This window comes from Rhinichthys klamathensis, unplaced genomic scaffold (assembly GCF_029890125.1).
Source record: "Rhinichthys klamathensis goyatoka isolate OS25496 unplaced genomic scaffold, OSU_Roscu_1.1 h1tg000379l_1, whole genome shotgun sequence".
Classification (NCBI taxonomy): Eukaryota; Metazoa; Chordata; class Actinopteri; order Cypriniformes; family Leuciscidae; genus Rhinichthys; species Rhinichthys klamathensis.
The window spans coordinates 152501-180000 of NW_026606886.1; the positions used below are offsets into that span (position 1 = coordinate 152501).

General features: G+C 46.9%; 1 protein-coding gene across 1 annotated transcript in view; it reads left to right on the forward strand.

Annotated features, from left to right (window-relative positions):
• Positions 1-2775: 2775 nt before the first annotated feature.
• The window catches only part of mau2 (MAU2 sister chromatid cohesion factor), a 27511-nt gene continuing 2786 nt past the window's right edge, over positions 2776-27500 (forward strand). Inside the window, exons 1-17 of the mRNA XM_056233889.1 lie at positions 2776-3055; positions 3343-3360; positions 3503-3568; positions 4197-4292; positions 4609-4703; positions 4793-4820; positions 5122-5277; positions 16330-16476; positions 17143-17233; positions 17320-17423; positions 17511-17588; positions 21801-21866; positions 21948-22031; positions 22114-22163; positions 23029-23106; positions 23393-23504; positions 25253-25343. Of these exons, the coding sequence (XP_056089864.1) occupies positions 2816-3055; positions 3343-3360; positions 3503-3568; positions 4197-4292; positions 4609-4703; positions 4793-4820; positions 5122-5277; positions 16330-16476; positions 17143-17233; positions 17320-17423; positions 17511-17588; positions 21801-21866; positions 21948-22031; positions 22114-22163; positions 23029-23106; positions 23393-23504; positions 25253-25343 (1600 nt within the window). The 5' untranslated portion in view covers positions 2776-2815. The remainder of the gene's footprint in view (positions 3056-3342; positions 3361-3502; positions 3569-4196; positions 4293-4608; positions 4704-4792; positions 4821-5121; positions 5278-16329; positions 16477-17142; positions 17234-17319; positions 17424-17510; positions 17589-21800; positions 21867-21947; positions 22032-22113; positions 22164-23028; positions 23107-23392; positions 23505-25252; positions 25344-27500) is intronic.

A 27500-nucleotide genomic window follows, 5' to 3' on the forward strand; every position in this document is an offset into this window, starting at 1 on the left:
ACCCTTGCAAAGTGGGAAGATTCCAGATAAGTTCTTATGGGAAGGTCTAAAGTACACCGTTTCCATTTATTTTGAGACGTGTGAAGCCTATGTGTCAGGTTCCCTGTGTCACCATTGTACCATGAGCCACACACATAATCAAAATAAGGCTGAATTAAAGCTCCTGACCAAGTTAGCTTTGTTTTTTCATCCAAAAACGTTGATATTCTGGCCATAAACGGACTCTCTGCTTCACTTTGGCGATTACCTTAGCTGACCTACTCCAGATATAGAAATCTAACATACATCCAAGATTCCTTGGCAGTAATTACAATATCTCCAGCTATGACCTTAAAACATGAGGCTTTCTTTACCTTTATCTTTGTTCCAAACAATATAGATTCAGTTTTCCCTAAATGAAGTGTTATCATCAGCCATCCACATCCGAACATTTAGAAGTCCTGGTCGACTGTATCAAAGGGTTTATGCACGTCTAACATGGCCATGCCACAGAAGTTTCCATTATCGACCTCCTTTTTTATATAACCAGTAAGAAACAGTGAACAGGAACCCGTAGAATGAGATTTACGAAAGCCAGACTGGAACTCATAAAGTAGGTTTTGTGATTTTAAGTAATTATCAATCTGTTCAAAAATGATCCTTTCAAAAGCTTCCTGACAACTGATGAGAAATACTTTATTAAAGCTATCTGCCACTATCTCCTCCTCTGATGTAATGCTGTCGCCAAGATCTAGAGTAATATTAGTGTTTCATAGTTTTAGCCTTTTACTGTAGCCAAATAAATAGCTTAAGGGATTTCCATAACTTTCCTGAATCATTTGTGTATATTTAGCCATGTTTTCATGCCTTTTTTAGTATTGACTACTAATCTGTACTTCATTTCTTGCCTTTTTATAATCACCCCAACTCTGCTCATCCTTGTTTTCTCTGAATTTCCCATAATTCCTATTTCTTAGCCTGGCTTAAGCATAGATATCCTTTATTATGGATATCTATGGCCTTGAGGACGTCATCATTTACCCAGGGTTCTGCTCTCTTATGACTTTAAGTCATAGCTTCGACTTAGTTATGCCATAATTATGATACATTAAAGCATGATTTTTTTCTTATGTGACGGAAATGTGCTTTCATAATTTGCCGTTTATTATGATGATTCCTGACAGACACAGATCGTCCCGCCAGCTCCTCCTCTCGCGAGATTCAGCCGAGAAGATCTCGTTCAGGGTAGGGCCGTGGAAGCATAGACATAATAAATACATAGACGCCCTATTGGCCGCTGCAGCGTACGTCAACGGCGCCGCCATGTTGGGGATGGCAACTTTCCCATACCTCTCATACCGGGAATTGAGAAAAATGCCTGTTTTGTGCGCTGTTTGGGGCTGTACACATCGCCACACAATGGAAAATAGCTTTCGAGGAATTACCTTTCACAAGCAAGACTGAACGTTTGTTTTTGGTTGTATTTGGTCATGATTTAATTAGTAATAGTAACGTTCAGAGGATACATTTAAAAATACTACTGTTATTGTGTCACGAAATGTAGTTTTAATAGTTTTTCAGTCGACAATGTAGTTGTTTAAAGCTCAAATATGTGGTTTGTTTATAAAGATAGCGCCTATTTAAAAATTTGATCTGACGTTTTCGGAGTTGTAAGATGCGCTCAGCGCTCGTCTACCCCGCCTGGAACAGCCGTCCCTCGGCCAGTGCTTCTGACGCTCAGCGCTCGTCTACCCCGCCTGGAACAGCCGTCCCTCGGCCAGTGCTTTTGAAGTTTTGCCGCTGACTCGGATGTCTGTAGTCTAGTGGTTAAACATGAGATATAATTCGTCTTGTGTATATCTAACGGGCGATCTTTGGTCTCATTAATCTATAAATGGTTCCCTGGCAAATCGTTTTGGCTGAGGGCAAAGTGAAGTTTCATAACTTTATATTTAGGCTATTTTAACGTTGTATCCTGCTGTATGTTTGACTGAAGCTACTTCTGTTATACTGATCAATAAAACTGAAATTTAACAAAAAGAGTTAAATATTAAAGTCACTATTTAACTTATTTTTTATTGTGTATATTCTGTAATTGAGATTTCTTATTCTATTGCTATTATTATAGTATTATTAATAAACTATGCTATTATCAATATTTTTATGATTGTATTATTGTACTTATGATATTATATAATTATACTAATCATTACTATTTTATTTGCTGTATACTATTTGTTTATTTTATTGACTAAACTATTTACTATTACTTCTCACTTTATGTTATATATACTATTTGCATTGCACTATAGTTGTACCATAACCTATTATTATAAAGGATCCATCAGTTATCTTTGTTATTGCTAAAATCTGGTCAATCACAGAAAATGCTTTTTCCACAATAAGAAAACTTAAATTATATCTCAGTATGGGGGTCTTCACCATTCTTATCCAAGAATAAAAAGCCAGATACATGACAAGCCTGAGCTTTGACCATTCTTTATTAAAAAAAAATATTTTACAAGTCTAACTATCGAGATTTTAAATAACTAGAGATGGAACCTTTTGTACACCACATACACCACTGAAATCGGTTGATAAATGTAAAAACAGTTTGTTTTTATCCAGAAAAAACGCAGCTCCCCCGTTTACTTACATTTGATTACAGTGCAGTCTTGCCCTCCGCAAAATGGCGGACCCGTTGACGTATCTCAGCAACGTTCCAAAGCGGCCAATAGGGCGTCTATGTATTTATTATGTCTATGCGTGGAAGTCTCGCCGCGGTTGGCGCTCTCGCGAGGTTTGCCCGAGCTCTCGTGTTGTTGTTGTTGTGGTGATGATGGCGGCTGCTGGCGCTGAGGCCCCAGACTCCTGGTATCTGGCTCTTCTCGGGTTCGCCGAACATTTCAGAACATCCAGCCCTCCCAAAATCCGCTTGTGTGTGCACTGCCTGCAGGCCGTGTTCCAGTTCAAGCCCCCGCAGCGAGTGGAGGCCCGGACGCACTTGCAGCTGGGCTCGGTGCTCTACCACCACACGAAGAACAGCGAGCTGGCCCGCACGCACCTCGAGAAAGCGGTGAGAGCGCGCAGGAAAGCCCGAGGCTTCAGCCGAGCGACAAGGCCGTAGTCCCGGAAGCTTCATTATTGTTATTATTTGTATTATTATGGTTGCTGTTGTTGTTAATTCAGCCCTAACAGATTCAACGCGTTAAAGTGCTATTGTTTTTAACATCTTATTGTTTTAAATAATGTATAATTATCTTTTGATAGAAGCTCTGTGTTTGTCCTGTGAGGTGCTGCTATAGACACTAATAAATGTGATTTATGATTCATGTTTAATGTCTCTTTCTGTCTCTATTTCAGTGGTTTATCTCGCAGCAAGTATCCTTTACCACATTATGAAGCAAATGTCCCTCTTGAGTGTTGTGTTGAGACTGTGCTGCTGTAAGTGCTGAAGACACACGGTGATGATGATGATGATAATGCCTGTTTTGTTGGAGTTCTCCTTAGCACAGGTGTGCAGATCGCTCAGTTCGAGGATGTTAAGTTCGAGGCGGCGAGTCTTCTGTCAGAGCTCTACTGCCAACAGGTGAGTGTGAGTTTAACACAGACTTCACCCTCATCAACTCTTCTATTCTGTGTGCCAAACATAATCCTGATGTTATGAATAAAACATGCTTTCAGACACAAAACCGGGGAGTTACATTTCTCTCATCATTTACATGCTTTCATGTCATTCCAAACCTGTAAGACTTATTAAAGGAAATGGGGGTGAAATAGTAAAATTCCAAATAAAAATACACACTTGTGCCAAAATGTATGCAGTTGGCATTAACACCGGTGAAATTATAAAAAAAAAAACTAAACTGAAAGACTCACATGTCCATAAGGGGTCGCACGAGGGTTACAGAATGAAGGGAAAAGCAACCCGTGTTTTGTTTCTTGGTTTCTGGTCTATTCACACACACTGTTTTCCACATGAGCATTTTCTGTAAAGCTGCTTTGACACAGTGTGTGTTGTGAAGAGCTCTGTCAAGTCAATGCATGATTGCAAACGCATCGGATCAGCCGAAGTTGACGCGTGACGTGCTGTAACTTCGGGATGCGTAACGCAGTGTCAGGGGTGATGTAACTCACACACACACACAGTGTCAGGAGTGATGTAACTCACACACACACACAGTGTCAGGAGTGATGTCTGCTCTTCTGTTTACTAGAACCTGGTGGATTCAGCGAAGCCGCTGTTGCGGAAGGCCATCCAGATCTCTCAGCAGACACCGTACTGGCACTGCAGACTCCTGTTCCAGCTCGCGGTACACACACACACACACACACACACACACACTCACTCACACACTCACTCACACACACACTCACACTGTCTCTCTCTCACACACTCTTCATTAACCTCTCAGCAGACACCGTACTGGCACTGCAGACTCCTGTTCCAGCTCGCGGTACACACACACTCAATCACTCACACTCACTCACACACACACACACACTCCCACACACACACAACGCCTCTGCACTTTGATTTATCTCAACACGAGGACAAGACAGCTGTCAGTCAATAAATGGGAACGTGTGTGTGAGCCACGTCTGAGCGGTGTGTGTGTGTTCCCACAGCAACTGCACACGCTGGAGAAGGATCTGGTGTCGGCCTGCGATCTGCTGGGCGTCGGCGCCGAATACGCCAGAGTCGTGGGATCGGAGTACACCAGGTGACTCTCACTGCATCTCATGCTGTTCACACACACACACTTTCATTTCTCTGTCATGTGTGTAATGACTAAACTCTGCATTTCCACAGAGCGCTCTTCCTGCTGAGCAAAGGCATGGTGAGTATCTCTCTCTGTGTGTGTGTATGTTGTGAATACAGTGTTTTGTATATTTAAATTTTTCTGGCAATCAAATGAAGGCATAAAATATTTACATAAATAAATATGGAAAAAAATCGATTTGTGGCCTTTGAGAATTGAATTTGAATCGACCACATTTTAAAAAGCGATTCAGCGAAAAATATTTTTTTTTGTCCAGCCCTAATCGATCGATCGGTTATTTTCAGTTTTGTTGAGCCTCATCAGTGGTTGTGTGTGTCATGTGACCTGTGAAGGCTTGTGTTCTCGTGTGTGTGTGTAGCTGCTGCTCATGGAGCGTAAGCTGCAGGAGGTGCACCCGCTCCTGACGCTGTGTGGGCAGATCGTGGAGACGTGGCAGGGAAACCCCATCCAGAAGGAGTCTCTGCGAGTCTTCTTCCTCGTGCTGCAGGTCACGCATTACCTGGACGCCGGACAGGTGAGAGTCTCACGGCTCAAACACCTCTCCTCTCAAACACACTCTCACAGCTCAAACACCTCTCCTCTCAAACACACTCTCACAGCTCAAACACACTCTCACGGCTCAAACACACTCTCACGGCTCAAACACCTCTCCTCTCAAACACACTCTCACAGCTCAAACACACTCTCACGGCTCAAACACACTCTCACGGCTCAAACACCTCTCCTCTCAAACACACACTCACAGCTCAAACACCTCTCCTCTCAAACACACTCTCACAGCTCAAACACACTCTCACAGCTCAAACACCTCTCCTCTCAAACACACTCTCACAGCTCAAACACCTCTCCTCTCAAACACACTCTCACAGCTCAAACACCTCTCCTCTCAAACACACTCTCACAGCTCAAACACACTCTCACGGCTCAAACACACTCTCACGGCTCAAACACCTCTCCTCTCAAACACACTCTCACGGCTCAAACACACTCTCACAGCTCAAACACACTCTCACGGCTCAAACACACTCTCACGGCTCAAACACACTCTCACGGCTCAAACACACTCTCACGGCTCAAACACCTCTCCTCTCAAACACACTCTTACAGCTCAAACACACTCTCACGGCTCAAACACACTCTCACGGCTCAAACACACTCTCACGGCTCAAACACCTCTCCTCTCAAACACACTCTTACAGCTCAAACACACTCTCACGGCTCAATCACACTCTCACAGCTCAAACACCTCTCCTCTCAAACACACTCTCACAGCTCAAACACACTCTCACGGCTCAAACACACTCTCACGGCTCAAACACCTCTCCTCTCAAACACACTCTCACAGCTCAAACACCTCTCCTCTCAAACACACTCTCACAGCTCAAACACACTCTCACGGCTCAAACACACTCTCACGGCTCAAACACCTCTCCTCTCAAACACACTCTCACAGCTCAAACACACTCTCACGGCTCAAACACACTCTCACGGCTCAAACACCTCTCCTCTCAAACACACACTCACAGCTCAAACACCTCTCCTCTCAAACACACTCTCACGGCTCAAACACCTCTCCTCTCAAACACACTCTCACGGCTCAAACACCTCTCCTCTCAAACACACTCTCACGGCTCAAACACACTCTCACAGCTCAAACACCTCTCCTCTCAAACACACTCTCACGGCTCAAACACACTCTCACGGCTCAATCACACTCTCACAGCTCAAACACCTCTCCTCTCAAACACACTCTTACAGCTCAAACACACTCTCACGGCTCAAACACCTCTCCTCTCAAACACACTCTTACAGCTCAAACACACTCTCACGGCTCAAACACCTCTCCTCTCAAACACACTCTCACAGCTCAAACACCTCTCCTCTCAAACACACACTCACGGCTCAAACACCTCTCCTCTCAAACACACTCTCACGGCTCAAACACCTCTCCTCTCAAACACACACTCACGGCTCAAACACCTCTCCTCTCAAACACACACTCACGGCTCAAACACCTCTCCTCTCAAACACCTCTCCTCTCAAACACACACTCACGGCTCAAACACCTCTCCTCTCAAACACACACTCACGGCTCAAACACCTCTCCTCTCAAACACCTCTCCTCTCAAACACACACTCACGGCTCAAACACCTCTCCTCTCAAACACACTCTCACGGCTCAAACACCTCTCCTCTCAAACACACACTCACGGCTCAAACACCTCTCCTCTCAAACACACTCTTACAGCTCAAACACACTCTCACGGCTCAAACACCTCTCCTCTCAAACACACTCTCACAGCTCAAACACCTCTCCTCTCAAACACACACTCACGGCTCAAACACCTCTCCTCTCAAACACACTCTCACGGCTCAAACACCTCTCCTCTCAAACACACTCTCACAGCTCAAACACCTCTCCTCTCAAACACACACTCACGGCTCAAACACCTCTCCTCTCAAACACACTCTCACAGCTCAAACACCTCTCCTCTCAAACACACTCTCACAGCTCAAACACCTCCTCTCAAACACACTCTCACAGCTCAAACACCTCTCCTCTCAAACACACTCTCACAGCTCAAACACCTCTCCTCTCAAACACACACTCACGGCTCAAACACCTCTCCTCTCAAACACACTCTCACGGCTCAAACACCTCCTCTCAAACACCTCCTCTCAAACACACTCTCACAGCTCAAACACCTCTCCTCTCAAACACCTCTCCTCTCAAACACCTCTCCTCTCAAACACACTCTCACAGCTCAAACACCTCCTCTCAAACACACTCTCACAGCTCAAACACCTCCTCTCAAACACACTCTCACAGCTCAAACACCTCTCCTCTCAAACACACACTCACAGCTCAAACACCTCTCCTCTCAAACACACACTCACGGCTCAAACACCTCTCCTCTCAAACACACACTCACGGCTCAAACACCTCTCCTCTCAAACACACTCTCACAGCTCAAACACCTCTCCTCTCAAACACACTCTCACAGCTCAAACACCTCTCCTCTCAAACACACACTCACGGCTCAAACACCTCTCCTCTCAAACACCTCTCCTCTCAAACACACTCTCACGGCTCAAACACCTCTCCTCTCAAACACACTCTCACGGCTCAAACACCTCTCCTCTCAAACACACTCTCACAGCTCAAACACCTCCTCTCAAACACACACTCACGGCTCAAACACCTCTCCTCTCAAACACACTCTCACAGCTCAAACACCTCCTCTCAAACACACTCTCACAGCTCAAACACCTCCTCTCAAACACACTCTCACAGCTCAAACACCTCTCCTCTCAAACACACTCTCACAGCTCAAACACCTCTCCTCTCAAACACCTCTCCTCTCAAACACCTCTCCTCTCAAACACCTCTCCTCTCAAACACCTCTCCTCTCAAACACCTCTCCTCTCAAACACCTCTCCTCTCAAACACACTCTCACAGCTCAAACACCTCTCCTCTCAAACACCTCTCCTCTCAAACACCTCTCCTCTCAAACACCTCTCCTCTCAAACACACTCTCACAGCTCAAACACCTCTCCTCTCAAACACACTCTCACGGCTCAAACACCTCTCCTCTCAAACACACTCTCACAGCTCAAACACCTCTCCTCTCAAACACACTCTCACGGCTCAAACACCTCTCCTCTCAAACACCTCTCCTCTCAAACACACTCTCACAGCTCAAACACCTCTCCTCTCAAACACCTCTCCTCTCAAACACACACTCACGGCTCAAACACCTCCTCTCAAACACACTCTCACAGCTCAAACACCTCTCCTCTCAAACACCTCTCCTCTCAAACACCTCTCCTCTCAAACACCTCTCCTCTCAAACACACTCTCACAGCTCAAACACCTCTCCTCTCAAACACCTCTCCTCTCAAACACACACTCACGGCTCAAACACCTCCTCTCAAACACCTCTCCTCTCAAACACCTCTCCTCTCAATCACACACTCACGGCTCAAACACCTCCTCTCAAACACACTCTCACAGCTCAAACACCTCTCCTCTCAAACACACACTCACAGCTCAAACACCTCTCCTCTCAATCACACACTCACGGCTCAAACACCTCTCCTCTCAATCACACTCTCACGGCTCAAACACCTCCTCTCAAACACACTCTCACAGTTCAAACACCTCTCCTCTCAATCACACTCTCACAGCTCAAACACCTCTCCTCTCAAACACACTCTCACAGCTCAAACACCTCTCCTCTCAATCACACTCTCACGGCTCAAACACCTCCTCTCAAACACACACTCACGGCTCAAACACCTCTCCTCTCAAACACACACACACACACAGCTCAAACACCTCTCCTCTCAAACACACACTCACAGCTCAAACACCTCTCCTCTCAAACACACACTCACAGCTCAAACACCTCTCCTCTCAAACACACACTCACGGCTCAAACACCTCTCCTCTCAAACACACACACACACAGCTCAAACACCTCCTCTCAAACACACACACAGCTCAAACACCTCTCCTCTCAAACACCTCTCCTCTCAAACACACACTCACAGCTCAAACACCTCTCCTCTCAAACACACACTCACAGCTCAAACACCTCTCCTCTCAAACACACACACAGCTCAAACACCTCTCCTCTCAAACACACTCTCACAGCTCAAACACCTCTCCTCTCAAACACACTCTCACAGCTCAAACACCTCTCCTCTCAAACACACACTCACAGCTCAAACACCTCCTCTCAAACACACTCTCACAGCTCAAACACCTCTCCTCTCAAACACACTCTCACAGCTCAAACACCTCTCCTCTCAAACACCTCTCCTCTCAAACACACTCACAGCTCAAACACCTCTCCTCTCAAACACACACTCACAGCTCAAACACCTCTCCTCTCAAACACACACACAGCTCAAACACCTCTCCTCTCAAACACACTCTCACAGCTCAAACACCTCTCCTCTCAAACACACTCTCACAGCTCAAACACCTCTCCTCTCAAACACACTCTCACAGTTCAAACACCTCCTCTCAAACACACACACAGCTCAAACACCTCTCCTCTCAAACACACTCTCACAGCTCAAACACCTCTCCTCTCAAACACACTCTCACAGCTCAAACACCTCCTCTCAAACACACACACAGCTCAAACACCTCTCCTCTCAAACACCTCTCCTCTCAAACACCTCTCCTCTCAAACACCTCCTCTCAAACACACACTCACGGCTCAAACACCTCTCCTCTCAAACACACTCTCACAGCTCAAACACCTCTCCTCTCAAACACACTCTCACAGCTCAAACACCTCCTCTCAAACACACACACAGCTCAAACACCTCTCCTCTCAAACACACACTCACGGCTCAAACACCTCCTCTCAAACACACACTCACGGCTCAAACACCTCCTCTCAAACACCTCTCCTCTCAAACACCTCTCCTCTCAAACACACACTCACGGCTCAAACACCTCCTCTCAAACACACACTCACGGCTCAAACACCTCTCCTCTCAAACACACTCTCACGGCTCAAACACACTCTCACGGCTCAATCACACTCTCACAGCTCAAACACACTCTCACAGTTCAAACACCTCTCCTCTCAATCACACTCTCACAGCTCAAACACCTCTCCTCTCAAACACACTCTCACGGCTCAAACACCTCCTCTCAAACACACTCTCACAGTTCAAACACCTCCTCTCAATCACACTCTCACAGCTCAAACACCTCTCCTCTCAAACACACACACACACACAGCTCAAACACCTCTCCTCTCAATCACACTCTCACGGCTCAAACACCTCCTCTCAAACACACTCTCACAGTTCAAACACCTCCTCTCAATCACACTCTCACAGCTCAAACACCTCTCCTCTCAAACACACACACACACACACAGCTCAAACACCTCTCCTCTCAAACACACACACACACACAGCTCAAACACCTCTCCTCTCAATCACACTCTCACGGCTCAAACACCTCTCCTCTCAAACACACTCTCACAGTTCAAACACCTCCTCTCAATCACACTCTCACAGCTCAAACACCTCTCCTCTCAAACACACACACACACACAGCTCAAACACCTCTCCTCTCAAACACACACTCACAGCTCAAACACCTCTCCTCTCAAACACACACTCACAGCTCAAACACCTCTCCTCTCAAACACACACTCACGGCTCAAACACCTCTCCTCTCAAACACACACACACACAGCTCAAACACCTCCTCTCAAACACACACACAGCTCAAACACCTCTCCTCTCAAACACCTCTCCTCTCAAACACACACTCACAGCTCAAACACCTCTCCTCTCAAACACACACTCACAGCTCAAACACCTCTCCTCTCAAACACACACACAGCTCAAACACCTCTCCTCTCAAACACACTCTCACAGCTCAAACACCTCTCCTCTCAAACACACTCTCACAGCTCAAACACCTCTCCTCTCAAACACACACTCACAGCTCAAACACCTCCTCTCAAACACACTCTCACAGCTCAAACACCTCTCCTCTCAAACACACTCTCACAGCTCAAACACCTCTCCTCTCAAACACCTCTCCTCTCAAACACCTCTCCTCTCAAACACCTCTCCTCTCAAACACCTCTCCTCTCAAACACCTCTCCTCTCAAACACACACTCACAGCTCAAACACCTCTCCTCTCAAACACACACTCACAGCTCAAACACCTCTCCTCTCAAACACACACTCACAGCTCAAACACCTCTCCTCTCAAACACACACACAGCTCAAACACCTCTCCTCTCAAACACACTCTCACAGCTCAAACACCTCTCCTCTCAAACACACTCTCACAGCTCAAACACCTCTCCTCTCAAACACACTCTCACAGTTCAAACACCTCCTCTCAAACACACACACAGCTCAAACACCTCTCCTCTCAAACACACTCTCACAGCTCAAACACCTCTCCTCTCAAACACACTCTCACAGCTCAAACACCTCCTCTCAAACACACACACAGCTCAAACACCTCTCCTCTCAAACACCTCTCCTCTCAAACACCTCTCCTCTCAAACACCTCCTCTCAAACACACACTCACGGCTCAAACACCTCTCCTCTCAAACACACACTCACGGCTCAAACACCTCTCCTCTCAAACACACTCTCACAGCTCAAACACCTCTCCTCTCAAACACACTCTCACAGCTCAAACACCTCCTCTCAAACACACACACAGCTCAAACACCTCTCCTCTCAAACACACACTCACGGCTCAAACACCTCCTCTCAAACACACACTCACGGCTCAAACACCTCCTCTCAAACACCTCTCCTCTCAAACACCTCTCCTCTCAAACACCTCTCCTCTCAAACACACACTCACGGCTCAAACACCTCCTCTCAAACACACACTCACGGCTCAAACACCTCTCCTCTCAAACACACTCTCACGGCTCAAACACACTCTCACGGCTCAATCACACTCTCACAGCTCAAACACACTCTCACAGTTCAAACACCTCTCCTCTCAATCACACTCTCACAGCTCAAACACCTCTCCTCTCAAACACACTCTCACGGCTCAAACACCTCCTCTCAAACACACTCTCACAGCTCAAACACCTCTCCTCTCAAACACACACACACACACAGCTCAAACACCTCTCCTCTCAAACACACTCTCACGGCTCAAACACCTCCTCTCAATCACACTCTCACAGCTCAAACACCTCTCCTCTCAAACACACACACACACACAGCTCAAACACCTCTCCTCTCAATCACACTCTCACGGCTCAAACACCTCCTCTCAAACACACTCTCACAGTTCAAACACCTCCTCTCAATCACACTCTCACAGCTCAAACACCTCTCCTCTCAAACACACACACACACACACAGCTCAAACACCTCTCCTCTCAAACACACACACACACACAGCTCAAACACCTCTCCTCTCAATCACACTCTCACGGCTCAAACACCTCTCCTCTCAAACACACTCTCACAGTTCAAACACCTCTCCTCTCAAACACACACACACACACAGCTCAAACACCTCTCCTCTCAAACACACACTCACAGCTCAAACACCTCTCCTCTCAATCACACTCTCACGGCTCAAACACCTCTCCTCTCAATCACACTCTCACAGCTCAAACACCTCTCCTCTCAAACACACACACACACACAGCTCAAACACCTCTCCTCTCAAACACACACTCACAGCTCAAACACCTCTCCTCTCAAACACACACTCACAGCTCAAACACCTCTCCTCTCAAACACACACTCACGGCTCAAACACCTCTCCTCTCAAACACACACACACACAGCTCAAACACCTCCTCTCAAACACACACAGCTCAAACACCTCTCCTCTCAAACACCTCTCCTCTCAAACACACACTCACAGCTCAAACACCTCTCCTCTCAAACACACACTCACAGCTCAAACACCTCTCCTCTCAAACACACACACAGCTCAAACACCTCTCCTCTCAAACACACTCTCACAGCTCAAACACCTCTCCTCTCAAACACACTCTCACAGCTCAAACACCTCTCCTCTCAAACACACACTCACAGCTCAAACACCTCCTCTCAAACACACTCTCACAGCTCAAACACCTCTCCTCTCAAACACACTCTCACAGCTCAAACACCTCTCCTCTCAAACACCTCTCCTCTCAAACACACACTCACAGCTCAAACACCTCTCCTCTCAAACACACACTCACAGCTCAAACACCTCTCCTCTCAAACACACACACAGCTCAAACACCTCTCCTCTCAAACACACTCTCACAGCTCAAACACCTCTCCTCTCAAACACACTCTCACAGCTCAAACACCTCTCCTCTCAAACACACTCTCACAGTTCAAACACCTCCTCTCAAACACACACACAGCTCAAACACCTCTCCTCTCAAACACACTCTCACAGCTCAAACACCTCTCCTCTCAAACACACACACAGCTCAAACACCTCTCCTCTCAAACACACTCTCACAGCTCAAACACCTCCTCTCAAACACACACACAGCTCAAACACCTCTCCTCTCAAACACCTCTCCTCTCAAACACCTCCTCTCAAACACACACTCACGGCTCAAACACCTCTCCTCTCAAACACACTCTCACAGCTCAAACACCTCTCCTCTCAAACACACTCTCACAGCTCAAACACCTCCTCTCAAACACACACACAGCTCAAACACCTCTCCTCTCAAACACACACTCACGGCTCAAACACCTCCTCTCAAACACACACTCACGGCTCAAACACCTCCTCTCAAACACCTCTCCTCTCAAACACCTCTCCTCTCAAACACCTCTCCTCTCAAACACACACTCACGGCTCAAACACCTCCTCTCAAACACACACTCACGGCTCAAACACCTCTCCTCTCAAACACCTCTCCTCTCAAACACCTCTCCTCTCAAACACACTCTCACAGCTCAAACACCTCTCCTCTCAAACACCTCTCCTCTCAAATACACTCTCACAGCTCAAACACCTCTCCTCTCAAACACACACTCACAGCTCAAACACCTCTCCTCTCAAACACCTCTCCTCTCAAACACCTCTCCTCTCAAACACCTCTCCTCTCAAACACACACTCACGGCTCAAACACCTCTCCTCTCAAATACACTCTCACAGCTCAAACACCTCCTCTCAAACACACTCTCACAGCTCAAACACCTCTCCTCTCAAACACCTCTCCTCTCAAACACCTCTCCTCTCAAACACCTCTCCTCTCAAACACCTCTCCTCTCAAACACCTCTCCTCTCAAACACACACTCACGGCTCAAACTCCTCTCAAACAAACACTCACGGCTCAAACACCTCCTCTCAAACACACACTCACGGCTCAAACACCTCCTCTCAAACACACACTCACGGCTCAAACACCTCCTCTCAAACACACACTCACGGCTCAAACACCTCCTCTCAAACACACACTCACGGCTCAAACACCTCCTCTCAAACACCTCTCCTCTCAAACACACACTCACAGCTCAAACACACACTCACGGCTCAAACACCTCTCCTCTCAAACACACACTCACAGCTCAAACACCTCTCCTCTCAAACACCTCTCCTCTCAAACACACACTCACAGCTCAAACACCTCTCCTCTCAATCACACACTCACGGCTCAAACACCTCTCCTCTCAATCACACTCTCACGGCTCAAACACCTCCTCTCAAACACACTCTCACAGCTCAAACACCTCTCCTCTCAAACACACACTCACGGCTCAAACTCCTCTCAAACAAACACTCACGGCTCAAACACCTCCTCTCAAACACACACTCACGGCTCAAACACCTCCTCTCAAACACCTCTCCTCTCAAACACCTCTCCTCTCAAACACACTCTCACAGCTCAAACACCTCTCCTCTCAAACACCTCTCCTCTCAAATACACTCTCACAGCTCAAACACCTCTCCTCTCAAACACACACTCACAGCTCAAACACCTCTCCTCTCAAACACCTCTCCTCTCAAACACCTCTCCTCTCAAACACACACTCACGGCTCAAACACCTCTCCTCTCAAATACACTCTCACAGCTCAAACACCTCCTCTCAAACACACTCTCACAGCTCAAACACCTCTCCTCTCAAACACCTCTCCTCTCAAACACCTCTCCTCTCAAACACCTCTCCTCTCAAACACCTCTCCTCTCAAACACACACTCACGGCTCAAACTCCTCTCAAACAAACACTCACGGCTCAAACACCTCCTCTCAAACACACACTCACGGCTCAAACACCTCCTCTCAAACACCTCTCCTCTCAAACACACACTCACGGCTCAAACACCTCCTCTCAAACACACACTCACGGCTCAAACACCTCCTCTCAAACACACACTCACGGCTCAAACGCCTCCTCTCAAACACCTCTCCTCTCAAACACACACTCACAGCTCAAACACACACTCACGGCTCAAACACCTCTCCTCTCAAACACACACTCACAGCTCAAACACCTCTCCTCTCAAACACCTCTCCTCTCAAACACCTCTCCTCTCAAACACACACTCACAGCTCAAACACCTCTCCTCTCAATCACACACTCACGGCTCAAACACCTCTCCTCTCAATCACACTCTCACGGCTCAAACACCTCCTCTCAAACACACTCTCACAGCTCAAACACCTCTCCTCTCAAACACACACTCACGGCTCAAACTCCTCTCAAACAAACACTCACGGCTCAAACACCTCCTCTCAAACACACACTCACGGCTCAAACACCTCCTCTCAAACACCTCTCCTCTCAAACACACACTCACAGCTCAAACACACACTCACGGCTCAAACACCTCTCCTCTCAAACACACACTCACGGCTCAAACACCTCGCTCAAACACCTCTCCAACCTGACAGTATATTTACAATGAACTCTAGAAGTCCGAGAACATCCAGATGCAGAATGATGAATGTCACAGACTAAAGGAAGCTTTCTTTAGACAGCAGCAGAAGTGCCACCTATGACCTTTGAGTGTTGAGTTTAGGACAGACCTGAGACTGTGTGTGTGTGTGTGTGTGTGTGTGCGCAGGTGAAGAGCGTCAAGCCGTGTCTGAAGCAGCTTCAGCAGTGCATCCAGACCATCTCCACACTGCATGATGATGAAATCCTGCCTAGCAACTCAGCAGACCTCTTCCATTGGCTGCCCAAGGAGCACATGTGTGTCCTCGTCTATCTGGTGAGTGACCCTTCACCTCTGACATCATCACTGGGTTCGTACAACGGCTTGAAGGGCTTCAATTTGACTTTTTGAAATGTAAGTCCTTAAAGGTGCAGTCTGTAAGAATGACACTAGTGGTGGACATCGGTACTGCAGTCCAAATCATAATAGCAGAGATCGTCGTTTCCCCGCCTCCACGGACTCGACGCTCACGGGTCGCCAGATTGAGACGCAACAGGAACGAGCGCAATTTACAATGAAAATTGGCAACGCCTAATATAACAGACCAAAACAAAAACAAACATTCCTCCACTGCAGCCATTTTGCATGGCTATTTATTGCTCATAAATATCTACATATATGATAGTGTTTTGAAAAAAAAAATCAGTTTGAATAAAGAAATATCTTTGTCATATTATCCTTTCAATGGTTAAAGTTCCCGCAGTCATTGCTCCTGCTGCACTTTATCTGTACCATTTTTTTTAATTAGTTTTATTTATCTATTTACCTTTTTTTATTTTATTTGAACGATAATAAAGATATTGTTTGATAAGTGTGATCTCTGATTCTAGTCCTTGAAAACCAAAAAAGTAGTGCTTGAAAGTCTTGGAATGTTTTTTTTATAGTGTCTAATTTCGCCTGTTTTCTCTGATGTGTGTGTGTGTGTGCGTGTGTGTGTTTCAGGTGACGGTCATGCACTCGATGCAGGCCGGATATCTGGAGAAGGCCCAGAAATACACTGATAAAGCCCTCATGCAGTTAGAGAAGCTCAAGAGTGAGTCTCGTCACACGAGCGAACGTGTGTGTGTGTGTGTGTGTGTGTGAGGACTGATGTTTCTGTGTGTTTCTGTGTGTCGGCAGTGCTGGACTGCAGTCCGATCCTGTCGTCGTTTCAAGTCATCCTGCTGGAGCACATCATCATGTGTCGTCTGGTGACGGGACACAAGGCCACGGCGCTGCAGGAGGTGTGTGTGTGTGTGTGTGTGCTCGACCCCTCAGTGATGCTCCTGATGATCGTGTGCTGCGTAACACCTGTGTGTGTGTGTTGACAGATCTCTCAGGTGTGTCAGCTGTGTCAGCAGTCTCCACGGCTCTTCTCCAATCACGCCGCTCAGCTTCACACGCTGCTGGTGAGATAAGAGTGAACACACACGTGTTTATATGAAGAGTTTCCGCTGCACGATTTGGACAAAAAATTTCAATTGCAGTTTAAAAAAAACACGTCAGGTTTGGCAAAAATTTATTTAATTTGGGTTTAAAATAATAATAATTTTTTATTACTATTATTTAGTGCTGGGCAACGATTAATCGTATCCAAAATAAAAGGTTGTCTTTACATAATATATATGTGTGTACTGTGTATAAATATTTTGTATTCATAAATACACACACATGCATGTATATTTAAGAAATAACAAAAAATGAATAATAAAATATATATACTGTGTATATATATATGCATGTGTGTGTTTATATATACAAAATAATTACACTCCGTACACAAACACACATATATTATGTAAACAGTCTTTTATTTTGGATGCGATTAATCGTTGCCCAGCGCTACTATCATTACAAAGACATGTGCATCCTATTACAGTTCTTTCCCTAAACTGCATAATCACACCATATCCAGATCCGGGTTTTATTTCCGATGCACCGCGCAGCTCTGAGGAGTGTGTGTGTTCAGCTCAGGGGTTCAGATCTGTGAGGAGTGTGTGTGTTCAGCTCAGGGGTTCAGATCTGTGAGGAGTGTGTGTGTTCAGCTCAGGGGTTCAGATCTGTGAGGAGTGTGTGTGTTCAGCTCAGGGGTTCAGATCTGTGAGGAGTGTGTGTGTTCAGCTCAGGGCTTCAGATCTGTGAGGAGTGTGTGTGTTCAGCTCAGGGCTTCAGATCTGTGAGGAGTGTGTGTGTTCAGCTCAGGGGTTCAGATCTGTGAGGAGTGTGTGTGTTCAGCTCAGGGCTTCAGATCTGTGAGGAGTGTGTGTGTTCAGCTCAGGGCTTCAGATCTGTGAGGAGTGTGTGTGTTCAGCTCAGGGCTTCAGATCTGTGAGGAGTGTGTGTGTTCAGCTCAGGGGTTCAGATCTGTGAGGAGTGTGTGTGTTCAGCTCAGGGCTTCAGATCTGTGAGGAGTGTGTGTGTTCAGCTCAGGGCTTCAGATCTCTGAGGAGTGTGTGTGTTCAGCTCAGGGCTTCAGATCTGTGAGGAGTGTGTGTGTTCAGCTCAGGGGTTCAGATCTCTGAGGAGTGTGTGTGTTCAGCTCAGGGGTTCAGATCTGTGAGGAGTGTGTGTGTTCAGCTCAGGGCTTCAGATCTCTGAGGAGTGTGTGTGTTCAGCTCAGGGCTTCAGATCTGTGAGGAGTGTGTGTGTTCAGCTCAGGGCTTCAGATCTGTGAGGAGTGTGTGTGTTCAGCTCAGGGGTTCAGATCTGTGAGGAGTGTGTGTGTTCAGCTCAGGGCTTCAGATCTCTGAGGAGTGTGTGTGTTCAGCTCAGGGCTTCAGATCTGTGAGGAGTGTGTGTGTTCAGCTCAGGGCTTCAGATCTGTGAGGAGTGTGTGTGTTCAGCTCAGGGCTTCAGATCTCTGAGGAGTGTGTGTGTTCAGCTCAGGGCTTCAGATCTGTGAGGAGTGTGTGTGTTCAGCTCAGGGCTTCAGATCTGTGAGGAGTGTGTGTGTTCAGCTCAGGGGTTCAGATCTGTGAGGAGTGTGTGTGTTCAGCTCAGGGCTTCAGATCTCTGAGGAGTGTGTGTGTTCAGCTCAGGGCTTCAGATCTCTGAGGAGTGTGTGTGTTCAGCTCAGGGGTTCAGATCTGTGAGGAGTGTGTGTGTTCAGCTCAGGGCTTCAGATCTGTGAGGAGTGTGTGTGTTCAGCTCAGGGCTTCAGATCTGTGAGGAGTGTGTGTGTTCAGCTCAGGGCTTCAGATCTCTGAGGAGTGTGTGTGTTCAGCTCAGGGGTTCAGATCTGTGAGGAGTGTGTGTGTTCAGCTCAGGGGTTCAGATCTGTGAGGAGTGTGTGTGTTCAGCTCAGGGCTTCAGATCTGTGAGGAGTGTGTGTGTTCAGCTCAGGGGTTCAGATCTGTGAGGAGTGTGTGTGTTCAGCTCAGGGCTTCAGATCTGTGAGGAGTGTGTGTGTTCAGCTCAGGGCTTCAGATCTCTGAGGAGTGTGTGTGTTCAGCTCAGGGGTTCAGATCTGTGAGGAGTGTGTGTGTTCAGCTCAGGGCTTCAGATCTGTGAGGAGTGTGTGTGTTCAGCTCAGGGGTTCAGATCTGTGAGGAGTGTGTGTGTTCAGCTCAGGGCTTCAGATCTCTGAGGAGTGTGTGTGTTCAGCTCAGGGGTTCAGATCTGTGAGGAGTGTGTGTGTTCAGCTCAGGGCTTCAGATCTGTGAGGAGTGTGTGTGTTCAGCTCAGGGCTTCAGATCTCTGAGGAGTGTGTGTGTTCAGCTCAGGGGTTCAGATCTGTGAGGAGTGTGTGTGTTCAGCTCAGGGGTTCAGATCTGTGAGGAGTGTGTGTGTTCAGCTCAGGGGTTCAGATCTGTGAGGAGTGTGTGTGTTCAGCTCAGGGCTTCAGATCTGTGAGGAGTGTGTGTGTTCAGCTCAGGGCTTCAGATCTGTGAGGAGTGTGTGTGTTCAGCTCAGGGGTTCAGATCTGTGAGGAGTGTGTGTGTTCAGCTCAGGGCTTCAGATCTGTGAGGAGTGTGTGTGTTCAGCTCAGGGCTTCAGATCTGTGAGGAGTGTGTGTGTTCAGCTCAGGGCTTCAGATCTGTGAGGAGTGTGTGTGTTCAGCTCAGGGCTTCAGATCTGTGAGGAGTGTGTGTGTTCAGCTCAGGGCTTCAGATCTCTGAGGAGTGTGTGTGTTCAGCTCAGGGCTTCAGATCTGTGAGGAGTGTGTGTGTTCAGCTCAGGGCTTCAGATCTCTGAGGAGTGTGTGTGTTCAGCTCAGGGCTTCAGATCTCTGAGGAGTGTGTGTGTTCAGCTCAGGGCTTCAGATCTCTGAGGAGTGTGTGTGTTCAGCTCAGGGCTTCAGATCTCTGAGGAGTGTGTGTGTTCAGCTCAGGGCTTCAGATCTGTGAGGAGTGTGTGTGTTCAGCTCAGGGCTTCAGATCTGTGAGGAGTGTGTGTGTTCAGCTCAGGGCTTCAGATCTGTGAGGAGTGTGTGTGTTCAGCTCAGGGCTTCAGATCTGTGAGGAGTGTGTGTGTTCAGCTCAGGGCTTCAGATCTGTGAGGAGTGTGTGTGTTCAGCTCAGGGCTTCAGATCTCTGAGGAGTGTGTGTGTTCAGCTCAGGGCTTCAGATCTCTGAGGAGTGTGTGTGTTCAGCTCAGGGCTTCAGATCTGTGAGGAGTGTGTGTGTTCAGCTCAGGGCTTCAGATCTCTGAGGAGTGTGTGTGTTCAGCTCAGGGCTTCAGATCTCTGAGGAGTGTGTGTGTTCAGCTCAGGGCTTCAGATCTCTGAGGAGTGTGTGTGTTCAGCTCAGGGCTTCAGATCTCTGAGGAGTGTGTGTGTTCAGCTCAGGGCTTCAGATCTCTGAGGAGTGTGTGTGTTCAGCTCAGGGCTTCAGATCTCTGAGGAGTGTGTGTGTTCAGCTCAGGGCTTCAGATCTCTGAGGAGTGTGTGTGTTCAGCTCAGGGCTTCAGATCTGTGAGGAGTGTGTGTGTTCAGCTCAGGGCTTCAGATCTCTGAGGAGTGTGTGTGTTCAGCTCAGGGCTTCAGATCTGTGAGGAGTGTGTGTGTTCAGCTCAGGGCTTCAGATCTGTGAGGAGTGTGTGTGTTCAGCTCAGGGCTTCAGATCTCTGAGGAGTGTGTGTGTTCAGCTCAGGGCTTCAGATCTCTGAGGAGTGTGTGTGTTCAGCTCAGGGCTTCAGATCTGTGAGGAGTGTGTGTGTTCAGCTCAGGGCTTCAGATCTCTGAGGAGTGTGTGTGTTCAGCTCAGGGCTTCAGATCTGTGAGGAGTGTGTGTGTTCAGCTCAGGGCTTCAGATCTCTGAGGAGTGTGTGTGTTCAGCTCAGGGCTTCAGATCTCTGAGGAGTGTGTGTGTTCAGCTCAGGGCTTCAGATCTGTGAGGAGTGTGTGTGTTCAGCTCAGGGCTTCAGATCTGTGAGGAGTGTGTGTGTTCAGCTCAGGGCTTCAGATCTCTGAGGAGTGTGTGTGTTCAGCTCAGGGCTTCAGATCTGTGAGGAGTGTGTGTGTTCAGCTCAGGGCTTCAGATCTGTGAGGAGTGTGTGTGTTCAGCTCAGGGCTTCAGATCTGTGAGGAGTGTGTGTGTTCAGCTCAGGGCTTCAGATCTCTGAGGAGTGTGTGTGTTCAGCTCAGGGCTTCAGATCTGTGATGTGTTGGTCTCGTGTTTCAGGGCTTGTACTGTATCTCAGTGAACTGCATGGACAACGCCGAGGCCCAGTTCACTACAGCACTGCGGGTGAGAACCTTAAAGCCTCTGCTGTCGCTCTGTTCTCATCAGCATGAGCTCATCAGTGTGTGTGTGTGTGTGTGTGTGCAGCTCACCACGCATCAGGAGCTGTGGACCTTCATCGTGACCAATCTGGCGAGTGTGTACATCAGAGAGGGCAACAGACATCAAGAGGTTCGTCATCATGGGATTCATTTATAATCACTGTTATAATCATCATCAGTGACTGAGTATTCCTTCCCCTTCATCTGTGCAGCTGTACAGTCTATTAGAGCGGATCAACCCGGACCACAACTTCCCCGTCAGGTAAAACTCCTCACACACTCGCACAGCAGAGCCATTTTAGCAGATGATTCCCAACTGATGAATGAATCAGTGAAGATGTAACTTGAAAAAAAGTCCAACTGATATTATAAAAAGGATTCAGGCTAAACTGATTCTGATTGGATGAGAAGCTAAAATACTTGACAAACCCAAATGTGACAACAACTTCAACTCAACTGAGACAACACTGAACTGAATCGAATCAACACTGAACTGAATCGAATCAACACTGAACTGAATCGAATCAACACTGAACTGAATCGAATCAACACTGAACTGAATCGAATCAACACTGAACTGAATCGAATCAACACTGAACTGAATCGCATCAACATTGACCTGAATCAACACTGAACTGAATCGAATCAACACTGAACTGAAACTGAATCAACACTGAACTAAATCGAATCAACACTGAACTGAATCAACATTGAACTGAATCGAATCAACACTGAACTGAATCAACACTGAACTGAAACTGAATCAACACTGAATTTAATCGAATCAACACTGAACTGAACCGAATCAACACTGAACTGAATCAACACTGAACTGAATCGCATCAACACTGAACTGAATCAACACTGAACTGAAACTGAATCAACACTGAATTTAATCGAATCAACACTGAACTGAACCGAATCAACACTGAACCGAATCAACACTGAACTGAATCAACACTGAACTGAATCGCATCAACACTGACCTGAGTTAATTCGATGGAGTTTCATCACTGATTCTGATATTCTCCTGTTTATCACTGTGACTCGATCTGTCCTGTGTGTAGCGCTGGAGAAATTAATGTTCTGCTGTTCTAACAAATCCGTATCTTGACGGTGTTTTCCAGCTCTCACTGTCTGCGAGCTGCAGCCTTCTACATCCGAGGCCTGCTCTCCTTCTTCCAGGGGCGCTACAACGAAGCCAAGTGAGTTTCCTCTTAGTGTGTGTGTGAGGGAGAGAGTGTGTGTGTGTGTTTGTGTGTGAGAGAGAGAGTGTGTGTGTGTGGTGTGAGAGAGAGAGAGTGTGGTGTGTGAGAGAGTGTGTGTGTGTGTGTGTGTGAGAGAGAGAGTGTGTGCGTGTGTCTGTGTGTGTGTGAGAGAGAGAGAGAGTGTGTGTGAGAGTGTGTGTGTGTGTCACTGATGCTGATGATCAGACCGCCTCATCCGTGTGTGTGTGTGTGTGTGTGTGTGTGTGTGTGTGTGTGTGTGTAGGCGGTTCCTGCGTGAGACGCTGAAGATGTCCAACGCAGAGGATCTGAACCGTCTGACGGCCTGTTCTCTGGTGCTGCTGGGACACATATTCTACGTGCTGGGGAACCACAGGGTAACACACACACCAGTTTCGCATCACTATGGCTTAGGGGTGGGGGAAAAATCGATTCTTAGATGCATCGCGATGCGGACGTGGACGATTCTGAATCGATTCACAAATGTCAAAAATCGATGTTCAAAAAAAAAAAATTTTTTTTAAATATATATTTATAATAACTAGTGCTGGGCCGTTATCGGCGTTAACGTGAGACTCTTATCGGGCGATAAAAAAAAATAGCCGTTAATCAAAGTTGGGTTGGGATCATAAATAGCTTTTTCGAATATCGTTATATTTTCGCGCAACTCTAATGTGTAGTATGACGCCGCGCCTACTGTCACAGATCGCGCAGCAGGGTATTTCCCTGTCAGGGACACAAGGTGTACTTTTACTTTGTTACGTTGGGCGACGTTCCTCTCGTTACTTTATTTTAATGCAATACGTTGTTAAATGAGTTTATTCCAAGCGCGCTGTGTCCTTGTATGGGCATGAGCGATGCTCATTTACAAATGAATCACTCTTTTGAGTCGATTCTGTTCAAAGACTTCATCAAACAAGTTGTCAGATGATCTGTCTAAATCGGTTCGCGAATCAGTTGATCTGTTCAGTTCCTCGCGCACTGAATCACTGAAGCGCTTTCAATTCACACTCGGAGTCGAAACAGGAAGATTTAAGAGCATCAAGTGCGTTGGATGAAGTGGCCGATCTACAGTCTAGTCTAGTGAAAGCAAATCTGCAAATGCATCATATTTTTGCCAGCGATGAAGATCTTTATTAGTTGAACATCTTCGTAAGCTGTCTGTGAATGAATGATTCCACAGGACGATACAATCGATTTCATTTCATTCAGGTAATACATTGTGTGTGTATTGCGCGTGTATTGCGCAGTGGCATAATCACACGAATAGTTTACATTGATTGAAACTAATTTGTTTAAAAATGAGGCTATTGCAGTAACAAGGCAGGTTCACATAAAATTCTTATGACATATGATGACATTATTTTTTGATCTAACGAGCATTGGCGATGCAAAAACGGACTGTCGTGCGTATTGTTTTTTTTCTTCTTCCAATTAGCCTACTATGTTAAAAAAAAGGACGAAAACATGTTACTTGTTCAATTAATAAACAGTTTGTTTGATGACAAATCGCTAAAGATGAAATTGGCCTCCCTTTCTGTCATTGCGTTTTTTTTTTTTTTTTTTTTTTTTTTTCTTTACGATATTCGACTTTTGCTCCTCGATTGTCGAATGGCATTTTTGGCAGAAATGCACATCCCTACGCGAGGCAAACTATTCTCAAAGACTTACTTTTAGTCATTATTTGGGTAGCACACATATTCTGAATGCCTTCGGGAGAATTCAAATGAGCCATTTTAATCTAGATTAAAAAAATTAATCTATGCCCACCTCTAATAATAACGTAATATTGACGGAACGCAAAAGACGGAACTCTGAAGCGCGGAAGTGCAGTGGGCGGACCGTCTGTGGCGCGCACATAACAGAGCCGCGAGGGCTGAGCGCGAAATCCAGAAATCCAGCTGACCTTTTCAGTTTTCTCTTCTCCCAGGTGATAGTGTTTCAGTGCTTTAACTTTAGTGCCAAAGCAACATTTCTAATTTTAGTTTGTTTTTCAACAAACATTTATATCTTATGTTATTTCAGCTTTATTTTACCTAGCTTGTTTTAGTTATCGATAATAACCCTGATCTGCGGCGTCTGAAGAGCTGTGTGTGTGTGTGTGTGTGTGTGTGTGTGTGTTCAGGAGAGCAACAACATGGTGGTTCCAGCGATGCAGTTGGCCAGTAAGATCCCAGACATGTCCGTGCAGCTCTGGTCCTCGGCTCTGCTGAAGGGTGAGTGGCTTTCTTTTGTGTGTGTGATTGAGTGTGTGTGATTGAGTGTGTGTGAGTGTGAGAGTGTGTGAGAGTGTGTTAGTGAGAGCGTGTGAGTGTGTGAGAGTGTGTTTGTGAGAGTGTGTGAGAGTGTGTTTGTGAGAGTGTGTTTGTGAGAGTGTGTTTGTGAGAGTGTGTTTGTGAGAGTGTGTTTGTGAGAGTGAGTGTGTGAGAGTGAGTGTGTGAGAGTCAGTGTGTGAGAGTGAGTGTGTGAGAGTGAGTGTGTGAGAGTGAGTGTGTGAGAGTGAGTGTGTGAGAGTGAGTGTGTGAGAGTGAGTGTGTGAGAGTGAGTGTGTGAGAGTGAGTGTGTGAGAGTGAGTGTGTGAGAGTGAGTGTGTGAGAGTGTGTGAATGTGTTTGTGAGAGTGTGTTTGTGAGAGTGTGTGAGAGTGAGTGTGTGAGAGTGAGTGTGTGAGAGTGAGTGTGTGAGTGAGTGTGTGAGAGTGAGTGTGTGAGAGTGAGTGTGTGAGAGTGAGTGTGTGAGAGTGAGTGTGTGAGAGTGAGTGTGTGAGAGTGAGTGTGTGAGAGTGTGTGAGTGAGTGAGTGTGTGAGAGTGAGTGTGTGAGAGTGTGTGAGTGAGAGTGTGTGAGTGAGTGAGTGTGTGAGAGTGAGTGTGTGAGAGTGAGTGTGTGAGAGTGAGTGTGTGAGAGTGAGTGTGTGAGAGTGAGTGTGTGAGAGTGAGTGTGTGAGAGTGAGTGTGTGAGAGTGAGTGTGTGAGAGTGAGTGTGTGAGAGTGAGTGTGTGAGAGTGTGTGAGAGTGTGTGAGTGACAGTGAGTGTGTGAGAGTGAGTGTGTGAGTGAGTGTGTGAGAGTGAGTGTGTGAGAGTGAGAGTGAGTGTGTGAGAGTGAGTGTGTGAGTGAGTGTGTGAGAGTGAGTGTGTGAGTGAGTGTGTGAGAGTGAGTGTGTGAGAGTGAGTGTGAGAGAGTGAGTGTGTGAGAGTGAGTGTGTGAGTGAGTGTGTGAGAGTGAGTGTGTGAGAGTGAGTGTGTGAGAGTGAGTGAGTGAGTGTGTGAGTGAGTGTGTGAGAGTGTGTGAATGTGTGTGAGAGTGTGTTTGTGAGAGTGTGTTTGTGAGAGTGTGTTTGTGAGAGTATGTTTGTGAGAGTGTGTGAGAGTGTGAGAGTGAGTGTGTGAGAGTGAGTGTGTGAGAGTGAGTGTGTGAGAGTGAGTGTGTGAGAGTGAGTGTGTGAGAGTGAGTGTGTGAGAGTGAGTGTGTGAGAGTGAGTGTGTGAGAGTGAGTGTGTGAGAGTGAGTGTGTGAGAGTGAGTGTGTGAGAGTGAGTGTGTGAGAGTGAGTGTGTGAGAGTGAGTGTGTGAGAGTGAGTGTGTGAGAGTGTCTGTGACAGTGAGAGTGAGTGTGTGAGTGAGTGTGTGAAAGTGTGTGAGAGTGTGTGAATGTGTGTGAGAGTGTGTTTGTGAGAGTGTGTTTGTGAGAGTGTGTTTGTGAGAGTGTGTGAGAGTGTGTGAGAGTGAGTGTGTGAGAGTGAGTGTGTGAGAGTGAGTGTGTGAGAGTGAGTGTGTGAGAGTGAGTGTGTGAGAGTGAGTGTGTGAGAGTGAGTGTGTGAGAGTGAGTGTGTGAGAGTGAGTGTGTGAGAGTGAGTGTGTGAGAGTGTCTGTGACAGTGAATGTGTGAGAGTGAGAGTGTGTGAGAGTGTGTTTGTGAGAGTGAGTGAGTGTGTGTGAGAGTGAGTGAGAGTGTGTGAGAGTGTGTGAGAGTGAGTGAGAGTGTGTGAGAGTGAGTGAGAGTGTGTGAGAGTGAGTGAGAGTGTGTGAGAGTGAGTGAGTGTGTGAGAGTGTGAGAGTGTGTGAGAGTGTGTGAGAGTGAGTGTGTGAGAGTGAGTGTGTGAGAGTGTCTGTGACAGTGAATGTGTGAGAGTGAGAGTGTGTGAGAGTGTGTTTGTGAGAGTGAGTGAGTGTGTGAGAGTGTGAGAGTGAGTGAGAGTGAGTGAGAGTGTGTGAGAGTGAGTGAGAGTGAGTGAGAGTGTGTGAGAGTGTGTGAGAGTGAGTGAGAGTGTGTGAGAGTGAGTGAGAGTGTGTGAGAGTGAGTGAGAGTGTGTGAGAGTGAGTGAGAGTGTGTGAGAGTGAGTGAGAGTGTGTGAGAGTGAGTGAGTGTGTGAGAGT